The sequence below is a fragment of the Ruditapes philippinarum genome, unplaced genomic scaffold (assembly GCF_026571515.1).
Source record: "Ruditapes philippinarum isolate M1 unplaced genomic scaffold, ASM2657151v2 ctg3942_1_1_1_1, whole genome shotgun sequence".
Taxonomy (NCBI): Eukaryota; Metazoa; Mollusca; class Bivalvia; order Venerida; family Veneridae; genus Ruditapes; species Ruditapes philippinarum.
The window spans coordinates 30,356-48,562 of record NW_026861089.1 but is presented as its reverse complement, the minus strand read 5'-3'; the positions used below and the strand labels follow the sequence as shown (position 1 = coordinate 48,562).

Genomic DNA, 18,207 nt, shown 5'->3' with positions numbered 1-18,207 from the left:
GAAAGTGTATCATCTTTACGTGCATAAATTTGTTTCCATTTATGATGAAAACTGTTAAAAATTGCTGGTTTCCTAACTTTTAAAATAAAATATAAAAATGACTTGTTTGTTTGAGTGAAAATGATATTAATCACACATCAAAGTAAAAAATATTCAAATTCTCAATTGTGCTAGGCACTCGTAAAAAAATTGCAATTTTCTCTCATCTTTCATTGTGTTACATAGTATATTCACTCAGAAAAAACTAATATCCTCAATCATTATTTCCTTCAACATATAGTATCATAAAAATAACAATATATAACACTGACAATACGGGTAGTTGTGGTCCTTTGTTTACAGTTCTATATGTAATGTCACTCACTTTTCCATAAGTCTTCCTGTTTGATTTACAGTTCACTCACTTTTCCTAAATAAGTCTACCAGTTTAGGTATTATAGCTTCTAGAACACGTTTTGAGTTTGTCACTCTTGGTTGACATTCAGAATTTTTAACTGTAAAGGTAATAAGAAGTCCATCTTCTCCTTCACGTGAGTATATTCTCTGAAGATGATTGAAGTTTAGTCCAGACCCAGCTATGTTCTCTGCTGTGGCTAACTTGCAAATACCACTTGAAATCAGGATATCTAAACTTCTGATATTCTTGGCTTTCTCCCTGTTAAACATAAGTGAATTGTACATGGCTTTTGGTGAAAAGCTGAATTTGATAATTTCCTGCTTTGACAACTTTGTAAACATAAGGAGTTTACGTAAAAATGTAACATCCTCTATAGCATTGTGTGCACTATACGTAGTATGAAGATGACGAACCACTAAATCTTCTTGTTTATGGGATTCACCAGGAAAAACCTTTTTAAAAACTGGAAGAGTGTCAATAAGTCCCAGGGTACAATAGTAAAAAGAATCTAGAAAATCCACTGTCTTTAAAACAGATAAGAGGACGGGAAAGTCAAACCGCCTACCATTGTGGGCAATAAGGAAAACATTTGACTTGCTTTCTAGCCATTTTATGAACTGATGTAAGGCTTCCTTGATAGGCAAAGATTCCACTAAAGTTCCATGAACCTTCATAAATGAATCAGTAACCACAATGCCAGTCACTTGTTGCGCAGTTGTTGTTATTGGCATCTTTGGTGTTACATACTTATCAAAAGGTATCACCAGTGTCGTAATCTATTGCTGATATCTGTGTCATGTGAGGAATGATACTTCCACGGACTGAAAATATATAAAACACCATAGATTCATAGAGTGCAATACATAATCTGTTTCATAATAAAATTTTTAATAGAATCCTGTGAAGTATAAAACCAATCAAATGATAAGCCTTCATTTTTTGATAAGAATGAGGTGTTTACTGTGTAAGATATATAAAATGGCCCTCTTTACAGCGACAACCTCATTAAAGAACAGTACATTTGTTGCAAGAAAATAAACTTCACTATGAAAGTATCCTTGTTACAATAATCTCTAGTCTAAACAATAAGTAAAGAATATTTGTTTGTTTGTATTGGGTTTAACATCACATCGACACAGTATAGGTCACATCGCGACATTCCAGCTTTACTGGTGGAGGAAGACCTCAGGTGCCCTTCCCTGAATTATTTCTGGCACGAACGGGTACCTGAGTATAACCAACGACGTTTTGTAAGCTAGCTGGATAGCTTCCTCACATATAAGAATCCAAAGTCCCTGTCGAGATTCGAACCCACAGCGGTGAGGGGCAAGTGGTTTGAAGTCAACGACCTTAACCACTCGGCCACGGACGCCCCTAAGTAAAGTATGTTGATGGTGTTTTAGAAAAAAAGCAATTACTTACTTAGATCTGTAGTCTCTAAATCAAATGTAACAAATGTAGCTTGGTCTGAGGGAGTGTATACCACAGGTTTAAAATCTCCTCGAGGAACTGCATCGGGAAGTTTGTCTACATCAACATCATGTTCATGACCAATGCCTATGACAAAAAATAAAATAAAAATGCATTCTTTTGTTTAAAGTATGGCAAACAGTTTGATGTTTTCCTTATCATTCATCACCTCAGAATCTTTAGCTGAATTATTTTGAAGAAAACCATTTAAAGCTGTTGTATTTTTTTTATATATTCACCTTCTGACATGGGCATCAACCATTTTCATTTTCTAACAACAGATGTATTCTCATATGATGAAAAGCAGAGTTGAAGTTATTCTAACACAAAAATAAGCTTATAATTTTCATGAAAACTGAGTTGGAATCCATTAATATAAGATAAGAAGAGTTTGTAAGTACCTGATTGATAGGAAATTCCCTCTAAGGCTTCTTGAGCACCCTGGGTGATAGCTCGTTCCTGCTTTAAAATGAGACGCCTACGTTTTGTTGAAGGTAACATTGACTTTTCCGATGACCTCTTTCTGTGTTGTGCACACTTTTCAGCATATTTCACAGTGTGTACCCCAGGTGACAACCCAGCTGTTTCATTTGCCTGTCAAAAGTGTTAAATGTTTTGTTACATTGCAGGTAGATAAATGCCAACCATATATAAATGTATAATTATTGTTCCAGTACTGTGCTCTAAGAGAGTTTCTTTATTTTTAAATAAAATTTAATTATTGTTATATAGTTGTAAACATAATCACTGAAGTCTACAACTTACGCTTTTGTCAGTATATTTCTAAGTAAAAACTATTTATTGTAATTAACATATTGATGAAGCATAAAAAGTGATAAATAAAAACTTACATCCAATTATGAACTGAAAACTTGATCACCAACAACTGTTTAAGAGGAACACAAAAACTAGTGATCAGGGAATCTGCAACAATGTAACTGCATCTATAACAAGTAAAATTGCAAATTCAACATATAACAAATGAACAATAACAAATAAACAGAACAAAAAACATGAACTTTTATGTTTCCTTCATTTTAGTATCAATTAATTTACATCAATTAACACAGGAATTTGAGAGAATTTTAATTGCATCTGTACGTGAATAATGTATTATTTTATTGAATTTTGCAAAATTTTATATTTCGCTTAAAATTTTGTAAACTTTAAAAAAGGAGGAAGGACAACATTCTTTAAAAATAAATTGTAACAAAAAAAAACAAAAACAAAAAACATATATGGTTAAAGTGACGGTTCATATTGTTGTTATTTGTTTATAGATAACATTTAAAAAAAAATTGAGGAATATGAACAGTCACTTCAAATGAAACCTGAAACTTTGTTCATACCTGGACAATATTCTTTCTCCCCTCATTGATGAAAGCAGATGTAGCATGTACACGGTGATCAAGGGATTCTGAATTGCCATAATGTAAAGACTTGGGTGCACGGAGTGTTACTTCTCTGTTACCATGTTCGCACTGCTGGCTTGAACCTAGGTCAGCATACTGTGTAGCATTTAATAAAAGAGGTTGAAAAATCACTTCAAGTCTTGATCGAAGGTTTTCATCTTTCAGAGGGATCTTATATGGCAGACTTCTGTGGGAGTACTTCTCACCAGGCTTTCTTTTATATCCACAAAATCTGGACTGACAGAAAGAGTGATCCCCAAACTGATGTGGAATAACTGCCTTTAGATTGTCCTCCATTCCAACTGGATCACCTTGGTTTTTGGAGAATACATATTTCAGGCATTTCTGAATGTGAATAATAACATTTTTGCTCAACTTAATTCCTTTCTCTGCAGCCAATTGATATAATCGCTTTCCAACATTTTTCACAATGTGATTTTTATCAAATCGTTTCTTCATTGTTAAATTTAAGTTCCCTTTCAAACAAGCTATTAGTGTGTTGTCCCCATCACCTTCGAGGTATTCTACAGGTGTACCTTGTTCTATGAGTTCTTTAACACCCTGCTCGCCACTTACACTTTCCATGAGTTTGGCACTTCCACTGTGTGTATGCACACACCTATGTTTTCTTACTTGATGACCCGGTCTATTACGTTTCCACCATTTACATGTTCCACACGTACGGTGGCTTACTATTGTCTTTAAAACTTTCTTTCCATACTTTGCTTTTCCCATGAAGAAAGTGTGGGCTGCATGATAAAAACACAACAAATATATTAGGAGTTTATCTAACTTAGTTAAAAAATCAATGTATTATGTTAAAAAAAACACACCAAAATAACAAAAAATAATGCATGATGTGAACATGACAGCCAGGTCAGAGCTCAAAGTTAAAACCATGGTAATTCAAATAACCATTAGGATTTTTCTTCTAAATGCCACAGTTTGAATGAACTATGTTGACTAACCAGTCTTCCTTTTATGCAAAACACACTTTTTCAATTATACATCAATAACAGTGGTTAAACATACACAGATACTTTTCTGACAAATTATAAATAATAACTGACATGATAACACAGAAAAAAAAATCTTTTTTTACTTACATGTTAAACTGTCAAATCCTCTTTTATGCCAGGCAGTATCTACTGCACAGGACATACCACTGCGAGTTTTACAGGGAAATTTCGGGGAAAGTCTTAATCTGCTGTGGGGTTTTTCAAGATGTGGACCACTTCTGATTTTGTTTTTAAACTTTGACTGTCTGTGAGAACTGTAATTGTAAAAATATATTTCAAAAATATTTTCTGGATATTAACAAGAGCGATCAGTAATCACATGTGTCGCCTCATGATGGCCAATTTCATGTTGGGACAAATTTTGTGACAGACGGACAGACAGACGGACAGTGCACAACTAGACTTGGTACTGATCATTCCTGTAAAGTTTGGATAAAATTGCACCGGTAGTTTATGAGGAGTAGTCCGGACAAGCTTTTGCGTATCTGGCAACACACAGAAAAAAAACAACTTTTTATCAAAGGGCTATAACTCAGCCAAAAATCATTCAACCGGAAAACCCGTGCAATATGCGCAAGGACTTGAGCTACAGATCAATCCTGTAAAGTTTCATTGAAATTGCATAAGTGGTATAAGAGAAGTAGTCCGGACAAACTTTAAAAATAAAAATTATTAAAGGGCCATAACTCAAACAAAAATCATTGAACCGGAAAATGCTGACAATATGCACAACTAGACTTGGTACTGATCATTCCTGTAAAGTTTGGATGAAATTGCACCTGTAGTAAATGAGGAGTAGTCCGGACAAGCTTTTGTGTACCTGGCAACACACAGAAAAAGAAACCTTTTTATCAAAGGGCCATAACTCGGCCAAAAATCATTCAACCGGAAAACCCTTGCAATATGCGCAAGGACTTGAGCTACAGAACAATCCTGTAAAGTTTCATTGAAATTGCATAAGTGGTATAATAGGGGTAGTCTGGACAAAACCTTAAAAATAAAAATCATTAAAGGGCCATAACTCTGACAAAAATCATTGAACCAAAAAATGCTGATGATATGCATAACTAGACTTGGTACAGATCATTGTAAAGTTTGGATGAAAATGCACCAGTAGTTTATGAGGAGTAGTCCGGACAAGTTTTGTGACGGACGCACGGACAGACAGACAGACAGACAGACGGACAGACAGACGACGGAGAAGTGATCCCTATATGTCGCCACTACTCCGTAGAGGCGAAACAAAAATCAATCATCTTTAAACGTTATATTTTCAAATATTGAAGATACACCAATGAATTAAAAATAAGTAATTTATAGATAATATATTATAACGCAAAGTTCATACCAGAATGAGTTTTGTTAATTATTAATGCTGATTGCACTACTTTTTCTGACCAATTTTGGTAATCACTACTATGAAATATTTCAGACTGCTTATCGATTATTGATCACAAGAAGATACATCAAATTGTTTCTATTGAAGACGACCCAAATAGCATTGCTTAATTATCATAGTATTATCTTTGAATTGCTAGACCATGATATATATATATAAATATAATAAATATATAAAGAAAAACATCATAGATTTCAACTTACAGTTTCATAGGCATTTTCGTTTGATGATCATGTATTGTTGTGGATTGTTCTTCACAATTGTCTACATCTGACCATTCACTGTCATTTGTAACTTTAGCATCTGACTGAAGAATAGACCTTGAATAAAAAAAATACATATGTACATACAGTATATGGAGAGATATTCATATATGGAAGCAACTGACCCAACACAAACAATTCAACAACACCAGTTAGTTTTGCATAGTCCTTTAAGTTCGTAAATAAACAAAAAACAAACTACCAGTACTCACTTTAGTGCTGGCGAGGCATCTGGCAAAGGACATACGCCAAGATCTTCAATAAGACCTTCCATGTTGTGTTCTGATAGCATTGATTCTTCATGACGCACATCCCTTAAAAAGAATGCATGTATTTAATAAGAATTTTAGTCTTAAACCAATGAAGGTAAGTTCGTCATGTAGAAATAAATACTTTTTTTAAGAACAATTACACATCCATGTTATTTTGAAAAAAAATATGTACATGAATATAGAGTAACATGTTAAAACAGCTCGGTTAAGAAAACAAAATTGTTTAAATAATTTTTGAAATTCTTCGAATTCAATTACACTATTTAGGAAATATCATTTTAAATGTGTCTTACTCCATTTCCTTGATAAATGTTTCTTTTGCAGCAGATTCTGTCGACATGGAAGCCACTGTCTCAATAATATTTCCAGCACGTCTCTCCATTTTTTTCATGTTCTTATTTCCAATTGTGGGTATATTGAGTGTTGACAACAAATTGTTGACCCTCACCGGCCCACCTACACTATCAATCATTGCTGTAAGAAAATGAAAAGAAACAAATTTAATATTTCATTTTAGAATACAAATATTTTGTCCAAAAACACTTCATGGATTATTTACATAACCCTGAAAATAACACATTGTATTTATATAGAGCTATTTTTAGCTGCCTCATGTATGTGACCGTGTGTATTGGCAGCCAAGTGTAAACTGTGTCTTTTTTATAAATGTACCTGTAGGATTCTTACTAAAAATTGCATTGTTTAGTAACGTTTTATCATGACTTTGGGGAAGTTAAAACTGTTTCAAGGGATGTTTATCAACAATTTCACAATAAGGAGTAGTGTTTTATGGTTCAACACAAACAATATACATATATTCTATGTAATAAATTATTTATAAATCTTACACACATACATTCGGTCCGGCTTCGGTCCGCATAAATTCTCTCATAATTTTACATGTTGACATTATTGGAAGACATGTAGATACATGTATATTCATTTTGGTACGAGACCTTACATCTATGAATTCATTATCAGTATAGTACTTCATCTAAAGTATGATGCAATACATAAATCACTTACCTGTTCCTAATTTTGTGTTGACAACGAAACATGGCATTCCAACTTTCCCAGTACAGGTCTTCAATCTATGTGTTTTTCCATAGGGAACACAATTCACATGACCGCATTCTATGTTTTGACATTTCACATACAAATATCCAGACACACCCTTTTTAAGTTCACCTAACACGTTGTCAAATGTTAACGGCACCGGTCCAAGTCGACACTTTTTGCAAGATCTAAGATTTGACAGCAGAACGCCAAACTCAACGATTCTCCTTCCCTCCTTCCAACCGTCAGTATCAACCGATTTAGGAAGAGATGCTGCTTTGTTGGTTGCCCCGAAATACTGGTTACCTGTACTATAGTTGTGTTCAATGATTAAGTCCGAATACTTAGGTTTTCTGCATCTTTTTACACTTTTTTTGAATCGCCCCAGCGTATCACGACTGTGAGACGCCATGTTAGATATCTACGGAAATTACGTCATTTTCTTGGGGAATACTACCACGTGACCGGGGATATCCGCTATTATTAGAATTCCGACTTTACTCGTAAACAAACGAAGTTCGTTACGATAAATGGCGAGATATGGCGGTATTTGTCGAAGATTGCCGATTTCATTAGGGGTCTAATACCTTAACGCGCTTTTAAAGCAGCACACCTCCATTCTTCATGCTAATTTTCTTGAAAATTTTGAAAATGTATTTGAATGTACTATAATATTGTGGAATAACCAAAAGGAAGTAATTTACACAGTATCAATGTCACTTACAACCCACATAAATTAACAAAATGTTGTCAAAATATGCATAAACATGCCTTACTGCGTTAGTAACGCAGTAGAAATATAGTTGGAAATACTGAAAAATCAGTCATTAATTGCACATAACATTTAAAATAAATATTACTTGTATCTTGCATCATTTTACTTTTAGAAAAATAGTAATACATATTTCTCAAGTTTGATTATATTTAAATATTTGGACTCATCTGGAGGCATGCAGCTTTAAGAATTATAAATGAAACACTCTTACACATAATGAGTATAAAACGTACTTATTTGACCTTTGACGTTAAATTTTGGTGTAAACTGGTTGAGTATTTAATGACGCGATTCGTAAACGTGACACATTTCTAAGTGATGTTAGGTGTATTTCAATTTAAAGACGAATAACGTCGAATATCTGTTTAGAATAAAAGGACAAAGACAATTTATGTCCAAATAATGAAACCTCTCGTGCACATATATTTTACAATGTTTGGGCCTAATTACATAATTGAATTATTATCATATAATAGTAATTATCAATAAAAGTATAATAATCAATTTAAAGGAATATTTATACACATGATTTAAAAACTAATTTTAAACGTCTTCAAAATTGAGTTAACAACGAGCGATTCACCTTCTTTGAGGCTTACCGCTTTTTACGTATAAAAACGAAGAATGCAGCTTTACCTTTTTGCTTTATCTAACTTTAACTTCTTATTCTTTCATTATATATTTTAATTTACCAACTATCTTACAAAGTGAAAATAAACACTTATTTTCTTAAACTTTTTGACTGAATATAATATTGCTGTCGTTGATAAGATCATTCAAATTTAATGACGCCTTTCCTTGTTTAATTTTGTTTTCATATTTTATATTAACGTAGCTGATATTTATTTTTCATTAACCACAAGTAAATCATGCGACCTTATGTATAAGAATTGTAATTTTTTATACATTTTGGTATTGGATACAAAATGGCATTTGCTTTTAGCAAAGAAAGGAATTTAGTATAAAAGTTTGGAAGAAAGGTGATCTCTCGGAAGCATTGTTCACAACCAAATTAAATGGAAATTGCAGGCTCGGTTTGTCATTATCGAGTCTGTACATGAGAAACTTCTAGTATGAGTATGAACAGCTTTTAAGTTGAATGATACTACGTTTGGATCTTGTAAACATGACATCTTAAATTTTACATTTCTTAAATAATATTACTTAAATTTATTCAGTACTTTCATTATTAATGGTATCAGTATTCGATTACTAATGTTGCAGTATTAACTACCATTCTTCCTCTGTGTGACTAACGCAATAAGGGCTATTCTGTTCATATATGTTGATATCTTTTTGGTAATTAACGTGAATTACAAGAGCCGTTTGCAATGTGTATCTAACCTTTTTGTCTTTTCACAATATTTTGCTTCTAAAACCATTTTAAATAATAAAATGAAAATGAGCATGGATGCTGCTTTAAAGTATTTCTGTTTTTTATAATTAATTTGAATCTATGTGGCATGTGATATAAGCCCGTACAAAAGGCTACTCAAACTGGCATTTTAATTAACAAAATAGCATATTGGAACAAACGCAAGCTAGTATAGACATCGCTAGAAGACAGACAATAAAGTATCTATATATCTGGAAGGGAAACGATATTATATATAAGTGATTGATTATGTTAAGTAAGTATTGTCTATGTTTTTGTCTTTGTGCCTTTACTTTGCAAATCTTGTCAGAAACATCATTTAGTTATTTGAAGTCACTTTGTCCTCTATGAGTAAAGAATTTCAACAGACAATATTCTAGGTAGTATCCATTGGTTTATAGTATAATAAACACACAGAAATTGTTCGGTTCACATTTGGGTTATAGTAAATGAAACACACATAGATTGTTGGGTTTGGCATTTTTTGAACCGACTCAATTAAACACAGTCTGCCATTTTCAAAATATATATGTACTATTGTTGATTTTGATGTTTTCGAGGGATCAACGCTTTTTTTATTTGAAAACGAATACCGTTTTCACAAACGAAACCATTAGGAGATAAATAATCCGAGTGTTTAACATAAATGTTTGGCATACAGCAGTGGTCATTTTTGTTCGCTTATACATAGCTAATGGAGATCATGGTACCTTTAATCATATTTTAGAAATTGTTCCGTTTTTAGTTTAAACAATATTTCATTTATAATTCACTCATTTACATTATAAAGTACATAAAATATAATTTACGGACTGAGTAGGAAGCTTGTAAAGCTTTTTTTGGAAACTTTCTCCGTAATCAGTATTCAACAAATTTCAAATAAATGGTAACAAAATATAAATATCTAAAAAAACTATACATATCATATCGACTTGTTCTTGCTTTCTTTCTATACATACTATGTTTACGTCAAATATTCATGAACTAAATTTAAGATACATTCCTGTTTTTGTTAAGGGTCCTCCTGGGCTCTTTGCCACTGGTTCTTGGGTCGTGCGTGGGTTCCGTTCATTGAATGCCGCCTTTCCTTGTTGATCTTGTTATCATATTTAACTGGTTTATAATAATAATAATAATAATAATAATAATAATAATAATGATAATATTTCTATTATTCAAACAACAAGTTAATTTCAAAAAATCATTCGTAAATTTGTATGGGTAATTGTGTAATTTGAATCTCATTATGAAAATAGTGATGTCCATTTTTGCGCATTAAGTATCAGTTTTATCATTTAACTAACCTTTATGCATTTAGTGTGGTGCATAATATCTCAATTGTCAGACTGATTGACGACATCTTATTGTACTTGTAATATCAAGTTTAGAACAGGAGCATTTGTATTTCCTTTTTTAACATTTATGGTATCTATATTGCAGCAATGTTGAGGATTACTTTTACTGATATACTAACTTAAAAAAGTAAACTCTAAACATGCTCAAACAAAAAAGTAGTGACAAAGGTGTACACTCATAATATAGCACAATGTAACTGTAATATAGCACGACCGAAGAAGAAACTCTTAGAACGAATTGATAAGTAATTGAAGGTCTGTAATACCACACATATTAGGTTTATAGAGTATGACATAATAATTATAAGACGTATTATTCGATATAACGTAACTTTATATATTGCAGATAATAAGCAGACTCCGAGGGAGCAGACTCCGTTTGATTGAGTTTGTCCTTGATCGATTATAGAAAAGTGTAACGTTTCTTTGCACCGGCAGAAACGATTTTCAATAGTCAAACACTTAATGTGCAAAAATAAATAATAATGAAGGTACAGGGATAACAACAACGAATTTAGGTAATGAGTATCTTTAACCGCAGCAACACAAGTCTTGAAAATTCAGGCATTAAGCTTTGAGTAAAAATTCAAGAAGCATGTTTTCCCGAGAGCTTTTTTTATTTAATTATTTTAAATTTTATCTTTTCAATTAGGTGTTATCAAAACACGATTAAACGCAACACTAATTTCAATTTCAAAACACCTGCTTTTCGTTTTTTATAACATTTCCTTGGAAGAATATGATTAGCTTAAACGAGTTATTTAGTGTTGTTAATAAAAAAAATTGTGATACTTCAATTGGTTTGGTGATTTATCTTTTTAATTAACTAAACAGCACTTTAAAAGCCATTTCACTTATATACGAGGTAATGCTTACAACCGTTTACACTGGAACATATAACCCGGCAAATTTGTTTAATTTGACGATTATTATAATAAAACGTTCCACAATCATCAATCAGTAAAACAGAACTTTGTACAAAAATATGGAAAAAAAAACATTAAATATAAATAGATTCAATACATTTAATAATCAAATCTATGACTAGCAACTGTTATGAGAAATGTATGCGCTTGCATCAAATTGTTGACTAGTCTAGTGCACTCATAACATGTTTCAAAGTAATAAATGCATCAGACGTTTATATTAATTAAGTATTGACACAGACTGTTGCTTCTCATTCCATTAGGTTTATCGCAAATGTTGACTATATAAACAGTATGATTTTATTAATCATTTATGACATCATTATCGTTTATTAGCTGTGCATTAATTTACGTAATTGTCTTTTATTGTAGCCAAGTAAAGTTCATTACAGACTATGTATAAATTTGATGTTTAATGATATTAATTAGATCGTCAATTTTTTACTTTTGCACGTTTTTATTTCCAAATTTCATAAAGTATTCATTTCTATGTTCATTTCAACGTGATGTTGCACACCGAGAGGGAATGTTACGTTGATCTTTAAAAGCGTATATTGTGTCCAAGTGTTTTGTTATTGCAGTTATAGCTACAGTCTAGGGAAAGGTTATATACTTACATATGTCGAGAAACGTTTTTTCACATTTCTAGGCTAGTGTATTTACTATAACAATGAAAAAATATAAATGAAACCGCCACGTTCCCGGATAATAACCTCAACCCTTCTCCTCATACTACCAGTAAGGCGTCTAATGTTTGCTAGCGTCTACGTTATTAAATATTAGGCTACATAATGTCATTTAAGGTTACATAATCGTCACCATTTACCAAAAATATCAACCAATAAATGTTATTACAACTCCAACACCATACTTATAAACAACTTACATGGGTAAAACAACACATTTGCTTATGCGTCAATAATTTGGTAAAGAATAAACTAAACCCATAAACTTACTGGTTTATGATTACTAAATTGGTATTGCTACTTATCAAGCTCAATTAAGTCGTCCGTCATCTAATGACAGTGCTCTCAATCACAACCAATTTAAATGTGCAAAGAACTTAACTTATTTCCAGGTGTATATATTACATATTTTGAATGTCTGTCATTCATTTGGTATCATTAGGACTTTGATCGGAACTTTTCTGAACAAAATACTGTGAAAGTCTTATTATGCGATATGGTGAACTTCAATAACGATACAACGAGATGATTTTATTGATCAGAATAAGAATGGCAAAAGTAGTAAATTGCACATCTATAATTATAATTACGTTATTAATGTTCATATGTATATGCACGCTTTTTTGTTGTTTTGTCAAAAATGTATTATATCAAATTATAATTTAATATTTTAGACTTAGTTGTGTAATTATTATTTTTGTACAGGTATCTTTCCCTTAAAGCAATTGATTATTACAAATTAAATATAGTGCACAAAACCTCCAAATAAAGCAAAAACTAATCCTTATAAATACTCACCAAACCAATAAAATGTAATATAATTTGATTTAATTTGTTTAAGACGGTAAATGGAAATGCTAGTTGAGGCATTTATTGCTCCATTAAAAATAACAAACAAAAACAACAACAACATCAAGACTTATGTTATCAGCAGCTGTCTTAACATGGGTTAATGAGATATAGTTAACTAAATAATCAAAGTTTTTCTATAAAAAAACATATAATTGTAAGGCAGATTCTAGAGTTTATATAACATTAATCTATACACCATTTATTCTTTTTTTTTATTGTTTTGAAATGATTTATATATATCAAGTTAAGCATGTAGTATATGTTAATGTTTTCGGTTTGCTATGATCCTTAAAGATGTACTATGCTCAAATTTGGTATATGAACATATTGATAATTAAAAACACAGTTTCTGTGCAGATATAACATAAACTTGTTTTGACTTCACATTAAGAAGATACGTTATGTTTTAAATTCTACACACTATAGGTGGTCACAATATCAATATATAGTGTCATTTAAAAAAACAACTGGCGTTCGATATAGAAACATTATTGGTTTTGCTAGAAAGGTCGCTATAGAAACATATCAATTAAATTTTAATTTGAATTTCTATTTAACAATGCATTATTCAAAGCATTGTACTTTATCTTTTAAAATGAGTTTTGAGAAATTTGTTTTATCCATAATTCGCAAATGTAAGTTTTTATAAAAGATTTTTAATTATTGGTTTTGGTGGTGGATATTTTGTAACTGTTTTGTTGTTGTTGTTATCATCTCATGCAAGTCGATATGAAATATGTTTGACAGAGAAACACAAATTTTCGAATGCTAGCAATATACACATCTTACATATACATAATACAAAGCTTTCTTTGATCTTTTTTGTTTGCTTTCTGAAAACAGACAGCCTTGATTTGTCAAAACAGAACATATATGTCAACATGCATTTACATACAGTACGTGTTAATGAAAATACAATTTGTTTTCAAAGTGCTACCCTGTGTATATTTATCATACGCTATCTATTCCGTTTACTTATTACAAGAATTACAAGAACCTCAATATCATTGTGAAACATACAGTTCATTCAAATGATTTTAAATAACATTAAAGTACATATCACTTAAAAACATTGAGCTCGTTATTACCATTTATAACTCATTCATTTTGTATATGACATTTGACAATATTGTAAATCTATTAGGCATAAAATTCTGCCTATTATCTTTTTTATTAACATTTGTGTTTGGTGCAGAGAATTAATTGAAAGACATATTTAATCTATGTAGATGTGAATTCTACAATTAGCCCTTATACCTGTTTATTGTGAGTGATTTTCAGATTTATTTAGCATTTGAGTCATTGTTGAAATCAATTACCGTTATTTCTGAGAAAAAATAATTTCGGAGTAAAATTACTAAAAGAAAATAAACAGAAGGATTGTTAAGAGAATTCAATACTATATCGAATACTCTATTGCTCGTAATTAAACAAGAATGTTTGCGTGTGCATTATCATCAGGACTAAATATGTTTTGATCAATTTCCGGTTAATTTAAGTGATTTTATAGTGTTTACAGAAGAAATGCGTTAAAGTTTTTTTGTTGTGTTTAAAACAACAGACAGCTATGAAATCACAATAAAAGTAAATAATTAAACCATGACATGTACAAAATCAAATGTTCGTACTTGTCATCAATTTGAAAGATAAAACAACTTTCCCTTCTTCACTTAAAGTAGACTCGAACATTTGTCAGTAATAAAGTTTAAATGAATTTATTTGTCAACGAAAAATGAAACATTTTATCCAATATAATTTTAGAGTAAAATATAGTTTAAAGAGAATCTCTTTATAATAACTTCATTTTTTTATTTAATTTATTTATTTAATTGTTTTTATATTTATTTATAGATTTGATTTATTTCATTTATTCTTAAGTTACCCTTTATCCTATCCCAAATGAATCAATATATATGCATTATTGATACAGATATTAATTGTGTTTAAAGAATGTGTCACGTAAAAAAATGATTATTTTAATAAAGCTTGTCGGCATTTATCTTAATTAAAAGAAAGATTCCATCATGATTGAGGAAATTTACTCAAATATTCAATATTTCAATAAAAATGTTAAATCTGATAATTCATATGCTGAGAAACCTACGTCGTTTACACGTATAACAATCCCTTTAATATGCCGATTTATATAGTTCTGCACATTGTCTTTCTCTTACATAAACATAAATTACGGCAACTGTCACTGAAAAAATTACACCGTTTTTCTTGACATAAGCCGGTGCTAGTTTGTTACTTGTATTTAATATTTTATTTCATTTCCACCATTTCACACTGGCTCAATTTATCAAGGTCTACAGTACTTATTTACAATAAATGCCGAAAACGACGATTATTAAGGCTATTTTTCTTTTATTTTGTGTGTAGTCTTTAATGCATTACGTTTCTCTTAATTTATTTTGCAATTCCTAGATATATTTTATGGCGATTTCCAATAAGCAGATACCTCTTAGCACTAATTTCAAGAATTCCCTTGTATAATGAACAAAGACATATGATTGATATCAACCTTATCCTTTCTGCAAATGTCACACACAAATATATCAATACTTCTCGGGGAACAGCGCGTTCCACTTTGCTGGATAGTAAAGTGCAAATTAAAATAAAGAAAAACGAGATGATATTTAAGAATTTTTATATTGAATTTGACTCCTTGAATGGAAACGTTCAGAGAACAGAGCTCATCAGGGTGCATTTACATACTAAGACTGAAATCCCTAAGTCAATGTTATTTTATCAAATAGCCAGTTTTAAGAGGCAGAATGACCTTGATCATAATTTATAGATGTACATATACACACACGTTTCAGGACAGCGCATTAAGATTCCATGCCATTTTATTATTTCGAATCACATGTCCTAGACACTTTGACATCCGACTATTCAATATGGAAATTAATATGTCATTTACAATTCTGCAATGTTTAACTGCAAACAACATGTTTAGTTCCTGTGCCAATGAACTTTGATTTAATGGTCAAATATGTTTTATTCTTAGACATACAAGCGATCTTGAAATTTGCCCATTTGTCCTTAAATTAAGCCCGGGAGGTGCAACTTCATGCATATACAAGTTGTTTGTCCTTTATATATCGGTGGAAAACGGTCATTATTTGTTTGTGTAAAGAGTATGTCTGTAAGTGAAAGAACATTCTGTCATACAAAGTCAATGGTATTCCTCAAATATCAGTTCTAAACTGATCAATACATTTTCGAATGTCAATTATCTTGGGGAAAAGTGTGACAATAATTAACTCCATATATCAATCAGTATGTAATATCTGTATGTAATATCATTTCAAATTGTTGTACATTTTGGAAAGCATGGCGTGTATAGTTACGCGACACAAAGTCGTTGAAACAATTTCAAATGTGGCCAAATACTGGTAATTCATTTGCGAATAAAAGATATTTAATAACTAGTTTGCATATTTGATGCTCTAGTAGTGGCATCATAACAATGTAAATGTTTGATAATAATATTGTGAGTATATGACTGTGTTAATTCTACCTGTAACCCCATTTGGTTAACTGGTTGTTTAGAAAACCAATAAAAGATCTTTATTATCACGTCTGACTCAAAACTATAATAGAAAACTATTTTGTGTAATGACAAGGTTAACACATTAAGTTGCATTTTGAAACATGTACTAACTTGTTTGCAAATTGGTAATTTATGATCATAAATGCCATCGTTAGTTGTATTCATCAACAACTTTTACTATCATTCCAGGGTTGTTTATACCTAAAACATTGAAATTTCAATAGTTTAAATTTATATCTGTTTTAAAAAGGTATCAACATGTAATGTGTATGAACCTTTTTTATCCAACTGTCCTGAACTTGTAATATGAAAACTTGGTATATGTATATTACACAAAGTTTTAATTCCTCCCTCTGTAACTGTGACAGGGACAATAACACCAAATTTGCTAGTAGATATATTCTACGCCTGCAGTAATTATAGTCGTAAGTTATTGTATGCTTCTGTTGGTAACTATAACTTTAGATATAAAATATAACCAGACATCCACGGCCTCTCTTTTCATTAAGTAAACACAATTATCGACAATGCAAACAGTAAACATATATTTTATTACGTCGTTGTCATTTAGAAGCTGTACATTAATTTACTTAATGGATCTTTACTGTTCAGTTGCTAGAGAGACTTAATGTAAACAAAATTATAGTTTTATCACTGTCGGACGACATTATTATTAAGTTCGATATTAATTAATATAACGATTTAGCAATAACAATCTTTAAGTAAGTTATGTTACTAGTTTGGAAACAAGCAAGTTGTGGCAATTGTTGAATTTATATGATAACGGTGAAATGATTTTGGAAACGAATAACATTATACATACAAATGGTACTGATAAACATTTTGTTGTTTTTTGGACAAAATTAGCTTTATTCAAAAACATTGTTTACGTTTTATTTTAATATAATCTAACATAATATTTTCAAACCTTGAAAGAAGAATGGTGACTCCCAATATTTTTCTATCACGATTCTTTTTGATCATGCAAAGTTAAAGGCATGTGTCTGCCCTAGTTTAAAGTTTCCTTATTTGCCTCCATAAACAAATGCTAATTTAACAATTTCAAATAATGGTCCTTTTAGGTTCAGTGATATTTATCAATCTAACAAAAGGGGCACAATATAACTATGAAAAGGTATGATTAACATATTGTTCCATAACCTCAGCCGCCCCTTATGATAAACATGTTTTCTATAAAATCATTCAATTTGAAAGACATACTTCTTTGTTTTAAGTTTCCTTCATGTCCAAGAAACACCATTTTTCTCTTTACATTTCTATATTTTACCTTATACCGTAAGGAATATTACTTATCTCAATCGGACAACAATGAAATTGTTTTAAATAACTCACACACATGTGAGTACTATATTTCTTAACTATCAGACAAA

The 18,207-nt window shown here is 31.0% G+C and overlaps 1 protein-coding gene across 1 annotated transcript; it reads right to left on the bottom strand.

Annotated features, from left to right (window-relative positions):
* Nucleotides 1-323: 323 nt before the first annotated feature.
* On the bottom strand, nt 324-7,837 carry LOC132714486 (uncharacterized). The gene is made up of 9 exons (XM_060697381.1): nt 7,259-7,837; nt 6,526-6,706; nt 6,173-6,274; nt 5,901-6,017; nt 4,386-4,552; nt 3,217-4,028; nt 2,269-2,461; nt 1,881-1,954; nt 324-1,128 (listed from the first exon to the last, which is right to left on the bottom strand). Exons 1-9 carry the CDS (start codon nt 7,698-7,700, stop codon nt 397-399), a joined length of 2,820 nt encoding a protein of 939 aa, XP_060553364.1. The 5' UTR covers nt 7,701-7,837; the 3' UTR covers nt 324-396.
* Between the last annotated feature and the right edge of the window lie 10,370 nt (nt 7,838-18,207).

Coding starts and splice junctions, on each gene's coding strand:
- LOC132714486 (XM_060697381.1), bottom strand. CDS start 7,700: ATGGCGTCTCACAGTCGTGATACGCTGGGGCGATTCAAAAAAAGTGTA. Junction 6,018..6,172: donor GATGCCTCGCCAGCACTAAA/GTGAGTACTGGT, acceptor TTTTTATTCAAG/GTCTATTCTTCAGTCAGATG. Junction 4,553..5,900: donor ACGAAAATGCCTATGAAACT/GTAAGTTGAAAT, acceptor TTACAATTACAG/TTCTCACAGACAGTCAAAGT.